Source organism: Pteronotus mesoamericanus, unplaced genomic scaffold, assembly GCF_021234165.1.
Source record: "Pteronotus mesoamericanus isolate MK-2021 breed Mesoamerican mustached bat unplaced genomic scaffold, CSHL_Meso_final scaffold_827, whole genome shotgun sequence".
Classification (NCBI taxonomy): Eukaryota; Metazoa; Chordata; class Mammalia; order Chiroptera; family Mormoopidae; genus Pteronotus; species Pteronotus mesoamericanus.
In genome coordinates, this window is record NW_026555327.1 from 73851 (window position 1) to 81915 (window position 8065).

At 40.3% G+C, this 8065-nt stretch overlaps 1 protein-coding gene across 1 annotated transcript; it reads left to right on the forward strand.

Moving 5' to 3' along the window:
- The first annotated feature begins 513 nt into the window (after nucleotides 1–513).
- Nucleotides 514–4204, forward strand: LOC129062578 (olfactory receptor 7C1-like). The gene is made up of 2 exons (XM_054563583.1): nucleotides 514–521; nucleotides 3229–4204. The coding sequence occupies exons 1-2, from the start codon at nucleotides 514–516 to the stop codon at nucleotides 4202–4204; spliced, it is 984 nt and encodes a 327-aa protein (XP_054419558.1).
- The last annotated feature ends 3861 nt before the right edge of the window (nucleotides 4205–8065 follow it).

Here is an 8065-nt window from a genome sequence, read left to right on the forward strand (position 1 = left end):
GATGGATGTGGCCAGGTGACATAGTTACATCTCTGAGTCATGGCGGTGGCACTTACAGCAGCTCAGAGGCTCATGGTGCAGTCCTTTCAATGCATCCTGCATGAGAGGTTAGATACGCTGGGGAGATGTTTATTCCAGGGGAGAGGGGCTCATGAGGAGGAAGGGACTATGCACCTGGCCCCCATGGTGAACCTGTGGGGACTGGACTGGCAGAGAGTTTCTTTTTATTTATGGTGCCTTGGCCTCAAGGGAACTGAATTGCTTAGAGAATTAAGTGACAATAAAACAATTTATTTAATGAGGAGCTCTGAGAACTCAGCCTCCAGACCGCCCTCTGCAGACTCATCTGCAGCTCCTCAGCCCCAGGCTGAGCACCCTCTCTGTGTCTCTCCAAGATGTCCCGCTACTCTGGAAACCCAGCACCGGATGCCCATTTATTGTCCTTTCTACACCAATTGCCCAAGAAAGGGAGAACCAGTAGAGCCAAATCCATTGAGTGATGCCATTGGAAGAATGCCAGAGTGAATACTACAGGAAAGCATCGTGGAGGGACGTAAGGCTTTCAGTAACCGTGTCTTTGGGGAGAACAGTCAGGTTGATGAGATGAGATAGTGAAAGGGGATCAGTCCAAAATCCTGCATGTTCGGTGTCCCTAGCTCCGAAGGGCATTCTTGCAACTTATTCTTTCTCAGCCCCTTTCTTCCCATTTATCATCTCAGAGCGCAACCCCACAACCTCTCTCCTCCCACAGTTGGAACTGACCCTTCCTTACATCTGCTCAACTCTCAGGATTCTGCTTTATGTCAGCTTAGCATTTCTGTGTGTGTGTGTGTGTGTGTGTGTGTGTGTGTGTGTGTGTGGCAATGACGGAGTGAAGCAGCCTTGCGGTATGAGAAAAGCGCCACCTGGGAGTCAGGGAGGTGTGAGTTTAAATTCGTTCTTCTCCATCTAGTGCCTGATAGGCCTGGGAAACATGCCTTACATTCTGTGGATCTTTTTCTCTTCCACACAGGAGTGAGTATGAGGACACCTCAGAGAGTGCTTATGGGAGAACAGTTGCCATGGACCAAGTGTCCAGGACCCAGTGTCCTTTGAAAAGTACCATTTATTTATTCTTTCACTTATTTACTTAACACGCCAATAACCAATACATAAAACAAAGCAAAACACCATATATCTATAGTACAAGAGAAGTATGGTGGCAGAAGAAAGTAAAGGAGGCATAAAACTAGATGAATAATTACATGAATAAGCAAATTATCTACCATGAAATGTCACATACTTGCCAAAAGCAAGCCCCTGCTATGACTGAGAATTCCAGTGAAAACAAACGATTCTGTACCGTTAGGATAAAATGTGGCCACTTAAAGAAAAATATTAAAAATAAAAAACATTCATATCCATTTAAAGGTCGCTGTGTCTCCCTTATGAGAAAAGGGGGGCCAGCATGATGACTCCAGGCTAACATGAGGGACAAAGGTTCATTTCATGGTTTGTGGTGGCGGGAACAGAGATAGGTCAACTGCAGAGGTTGGCCTATCATATCCAAGATAGGTCAGCTGCAGGGGTCCTATTGTGAGGTGCAAATTCCAGGCAAAAAAGTAGATAGAAAAGGAAAGCCCTCTAAAGAGCATTGCAGTATTCCCACTCACCAGCTCAACATACTATCCAACTATCCATGATTACAAGAGAAGGTGGAAAATAGGGTATTTTAGCTGGATATAGGACCACTGCAAAATATATCCAGGCTCTGTTAAAAGGAAAGAAGAGAACGGATATGTTGTCCAAGCAGTCTCTGGCACAGTAATTAATTAAAGGATCCATAGTGTCCATAATATTAAAACAAACAATTGCGTGACAGAAACATGATCCCTCCTGATCCTGAGGCAAAAAAAAAAATTTAAAGAAGATACTAATATCCTTAATTCTCGTAAAACAGTCTCATATATTGTGATGAAAGGAGCAATGTTTCCAGCCAATTCCCTTCAAGAAATCCAAAAACATTTTAAGGTTCTCCAAGTGTTTCTTAATATAGGCTAGAGGCATCACACACGGTGACAGCCACACTGTCAGAAGGGTGAGGCAAGGGTGCTGTGTCATGGCTTGGGTGTTAAGGTACTCCCAAAAAATACCAGCACTAAACCTTGACCAGAATTAAAAGTGCCTATCCCATCTGAGTGATGAGTGTTAATATTCGCAGTAGTAAAGGCTTATTGTACCAACTTAGTTAACATATTAACATTAATTTGGTGACTCCAATCAACAAATCACTATATAAATTTTTGAAATTACTGTCTCTCTATATTTCCTGAGTTACAAAAAAAGTGTAATTTTTATGTACCAGTATTACATGAATTTGATAGGAAAAATCTCCCCCTCCATAATCTGTAAACTGAAAGCATTATTACCAAATCTCCGATGAGTTGTCTACCTTATGTTACAAAAACAAAATGCCCAAATACAACATTAGCTTTACATGCAGTGCTTATATTACTTTTTAAGACTGTTCTTTAAGAAATTTTACTGAAAGACAAAATGAAAATGTCATAATGGTTGGCAGATTTTCTAATGACGCAGACCAGAGCATCATGAAATAACCATGTAAAATAATGAAATATGTTATCATGTAAACAGTGCAAATCATTGTGAAAGTTGTAGATATTTGCACTGAAAACTTAAACAGTGCTTTGAATAGGTAGGGCCAATGTATGAAAGTAACTCCACACAGAGGGAAGCAAAAACATAACTACTGAGCTCTTATTTTTGGCTACCTGTTCAGTAATGAGCTTTGAGGGAATTTGTAGAGGAAAATAAAAGTGAGGAGATAAAAACGGAAGGGTTAGAAGCCATGGATGTCCTAGATCAGCAATACTTAAACATTAATATACATGTAAAATTCCTAGGGATCTTGTTAAAATGTAGATTCTGGTGCAACAGCTCTGAGTGGGGCCTGGGATTCGACACTGAAAGAATCCCTTGGGTAATGCTGATCCTTCTGGTCCCTGAGTAGCCAGACTATAAAAAACACAACTGCTTTGGAACAAGGAGTCCATTTCCAGAGAGTAGTGGTGGCAAAGGAAAGGATGGAAGCATTTCAAATTCCCCAACTGAAGGCAATTATGAAAAGGTTGTGCTTTATTAATTAGTTAACCTGGAATTCAAGGCAGCCACATTTCTATGCTGTCAATGTGATGATAATTGAATGTTGCTTTTTCTCTTTCCTGGCAGTTATTTTATCCTCATGGAATTGAGCAATCAAACACGTGCTCCAGAATTTCTCCTTCTGGGCTTTTCAGCAAAGTCAGAGTTTCAGTTTCTTCTCTTTGGGCTGTTCCTCTCCATGTACCTGATCACATTCACCGGGAACCTGCTCATCATCCTGGCCATTGTCTCAGACTCCCGCCTCCACACGCCCATGTACTGCTTCCTCTGCAACCTGTCCTTGGCTGACATCTGCTTCACCTCCACCACCGTCCCAAAGATGCTGGTGAACATCCAGACACAGAACAAAGACATCACCTACGCAGGATGCCTCAGCCAGATTTTTTTCTTCATTGTGTTTGGGTGCTTGGACAATTTACTCCTGACTGTGATGGCCTATGACCGCTTTGTGGCCATCTGTCACCCCCTGCACTACACGGTCATCATGAACCCTCGTCTCTGTGGGCTGCTGGTCCTGGGGTCCTGGTGCATCAGTGTCGCGGGCTCCCTGCTTGAAACCCTGACTGTTCTGAGGCTGTCCTTCTGCACCAACATGGAAATCCCACACTTTTTTTGTGACCTTCCTGAAGTCCTGAAACTTGCCTGTTCGGACACCCTCATCAATAACATAGTGGTGTATTTTGCAACTGGCCTTCTGGCCATGATTCCTTTTCATGGAATACTTTTATCTTATTATCAAATTGTTTCTTCCATCCTGAGGATTTCCTCAGCTGCGGGCAAGTACAAAGCCTTCTCTACCTGCGGGTCTCACCTGTTAGTGGTGTCTTTGTTCTATGGCACTGGCCTTGGAGTCTACTTCAGTTCCGCAGCTACTTCATCTTCTAGGACAAGTCTGGTGGCCTCAGTGATGTACACCATGGTCACCCCCATGCTGAACCCCTTCATCTACAGTCTCAGGAACAGGGACATGAAAGAGTCACTGAGGGGACTCCTCATCAGGATGGGGACTCTCAGGGGCAGAGCTCTTACAGGACTGTCGTGAGTAGCTGGGCACACAATACTGAGGACCAGAAATCCTGCTTTCTTTTGTCCAGTGGTTTTATTTCTCCTAATTTCACATGTTTTTAAAGCAAAACTTTCCTTGGGTCTTCACTGATGTCCCCATTTTTCTTTAGGTTATATCTTGAGTTCTCTTTTTCACTTCCTAACCAACTATTTTAACTTTCTGTAATAGAACCTGACATTTTATAAGTTATCTTCAGGCATGGACTGGATTTTTTTAAATAAATCTTATGCTTTTAAAATATACTCTCAGAAGTTATGGTATATGTACCTATTTTGGAAATACCCTGAAAACTCAATTACAGAAGTTATTTCTGAGGTTACATGAAATTCAGTAAAGTTGCAGAGTACAAAATCAGCACAGAAAAATCAGTTGAGTTTCTATATGCTAAAAGTGAATTATTGAGAAGAAAAAAATAAGTAAACAATCCCATTTACAATTGCATCAAATACAATAAAATACTTAGGCATAAATTTAACCAAGGTGAAATATCTATACACTGGACACTTTAAGAGATGGATTAAATAAGCTAAAGAAGATACGAATAAAGGGCCAGATATCACATGTTCATGGATTGAAAGAATTAATATTGTTAAAATGTTTATACCACCCAAAACAACCTACAGATTTAAGGTAATCCATATCAAAATTCCATTGGAATTTTTTATATTATTAAAAAAATTTTAATTTGTATGGAACCACAAATTACTCCTAATGTCCAAAGGAAACTTAAGAAAAGAGAAAACTAGAGACATATAATTCCATATATCAAATTATATTACAAAGTTATAATAATCAAACATTACACTGCTGGCATTGAAACAGACAAATAGGCCAATGGAACAGAATTAGGAGCCCAGATATTAACTCATGCATATATTGTCAACTAATCTTGATGAGGATTCGAAGAACACATGATAGGGAATGGATAGTCTTGTCAATAAATGGGTTTGGAAAGGTGGATATTCACATGAAAAAGAATAAAACTGGACCTCTATCCCACACCACTTACAAGAATCATTTTGCAATATATTAAAGATTTAAATGTGAGACCTCAAACTCTAAAACTTTTTTTAAAAAAGGGGATAAAGGCATTGGTATTGGCAATTATTTGTGGATATGACAACACTAACATGGGCAATAAAGTAAAAAATAAACAAGTGGTATCACATCAAACTGAAAAGTCTCTACACCGCAAAGGAGACAGCCAAAAGAAAAGGCAACCTGGACGCATGGGGCAGAGTGACAGCTGAGGGAACTGGATGAAAGAAAGTGAAGGGCTTACCCCAAGAACATGTGTGCCTGGCCCATAGATGCAGACAACAGAGTGACGATGACCAGAGGGAAGGGAGTGGGACTGGATGGAGGTGGGCGAAGGGGAGGGAATGGGGACATCTGCGATAGTGTCAAAATAAAATAAAAATAAAGTTTTTTTATGGGCAACCTATATAATGGGACAAAATATTTGCAAGCCTTATGTCAGATAAAATGTTAATACCCCCCAAATTTTAGAAACTTATGCAACTAAAGAGCAAAAGAACAAATAATCCAATTGAAAATGGACAGATGACTTGAATGGACATTTTTCCAAAGAAAACATACAAATGGGCAACAGGTATTGAATACATGAAAAGATGCTCAACATCACTAATCATCAGGGAAAAACAAATCAAAACCACAATGAGATATCACCTCACAGATGCTGGAATGTCTGTTATCAGTGAGTAAGAGATAATTGTTGGCATGAATGTGAAGAAAAGAGAACCATTCGTTGTACACTTAGTGGGAAAAAAATGGGTATAGCCATTATGGAAAACAATGTAGAGCCTTCTCAAATATTAAAGAATGTGATACAGCAAACTCACTTCTGATTATATATCCAAAGGAAATGAAATTAGTATCTCAAAGAGATATTGATACTCCCAACTCCACTGCAGAATTATTCACAATAGCCAAGACATGGATAAAACCTAAACATCCACCAATGGATAAATATATAAAGAAGATGTGAGATTATATATATATGTGATATATAAAAAGCCTCTATGTGTAGAGCCTCTGCTCCCTGTGAAGGGTTCTGTGGAGATACCGTCCTTCAAGATCACAACTCTCTGTCTCCTAGGAATAGGGTCATCCTGGACTGACTTCCTGTCCCTACAGATTCTCTAGTGTCACAATGAGCTGAGTAAATCCAAAACTCACACATAGTCACAATAGCTGCTATAGATTGAGCATCTGCTCTGTGTTAGGTAAGTTCCCGTGAGCTCTAGAATGTTACTAACTTTTCACGCCAAACCTTTACATGGAATTTCTCTAGTTTATAAGTGAACAAAGGCTTAAGAAAAGAAGTTCCTTTTTTTGTCATGGGAGAAATATCAAAAAAACACCTGGAAACTTGTATACACGGAAGCTGAACATTTGACCCCCTAAACTCAAACCTGAGGTGGGGGGTGGGGTTCTTGGAGGAGAAGGCCTCAAAATACCTGCACCTGACTCTGATACTTATCGCAGCCTTCAAAAGGCAGCTGTTCACAGACCCAGAAGGGCAATATCAATAACTGGGCGCTAGTTACAAATGCAAAATCTCTGGACCACTCTAGACCTGTCTGATCAGAATCTTCATTTGAATAAGGTCCCCAAATGATTCATATGCACATTAACGTTGACCACGTTCTGGTTTAGAATAGAGTTCCTCAACCTCCCCACTGTTGATATATCTGTTGAATAATTCCTTGTGTGGGGGTCATCCCGCACATTGTAGGATGTTGAACTGCATCCCTGGCCTTAACCCTCTAGGTACCAGTAGCACTTCCCCAGATATGACAATCAAAAATTTCTCCAGATATTTTCAAGCTTCCTCTGGATGCAAAATCATTTGTGATTGAGAGCCACTGGCCTAGAGCATGAGAACTAGAAATACCTTCTTGCATTCTCATCAAAGCACGTCCCTTACTCAGTTCATAATTTTAGGTCAATCACTTAACCATTAAGAGTAACATTTATGCCCTGGCAGGTGTGGCTCAGAGGGCTGGGTGTCGTTCCACAAACCAAAAGTTCACTGGTTCTATGCCCAGTAAGGGTACATGCCTGGGTTGCAGACCAGGTCCCTGGTTGGGGGTCTGTAAGAGGCAACTCATTGATGTTTCTCTCTCTTTCTTTCCCCCTCCGTCCTCCTCTCTCTAAAAAACAAATAAGTAAAAACAATTCTTAAAGAGTCATATTTCTGCAAATGTAGAATGAGGCTTATAATCATATGGTTATCATAGCATGGGCTTTTACAAAAACAAGTGAAAGGATTTGGATAAGATTCCAAGCTCAGCCCATAGTGCATTACAAAATCTAAATATATCTAAGTAATCAATGTTTTATAGATGAAGGAAAATGACGGCTTTTAACTTGTATTAACAGTATAAAATTCTTAATTGATTTATTAAAAGCATCATAAAGCCAAGGACTACGGTACCCACAGTTTTATAACAAAGGAATGCTGCTCTCTTCCTAGTAGAACAGGGAATAGAATTTTCTAGAGACATCAGGAGTTACACTAACTCAAAATCAATGCTTTCAAGGCCCAAGGGAACAAAACAAAGCAGGTTCCCCAGTCTTAGATTTGCAGAAGACATTAACTCAGGGCTGTGAAAAGTTTTAATGTTCAACTCTGGAAGCCAGGAGAGTTCATGGAGGAAGAATAAAAATTAAATGCTCCTGACTTCTAAACTGGCCTCTTGGGAACTGCGAATCAGCAGGAAAATTTTCATTCTGTCCAGACAAGTTCTCATGGGGAAATACACTCAGGGGTTGGAGTAACCATGGGAAATGTGTCTAATAATTAAGCATAGA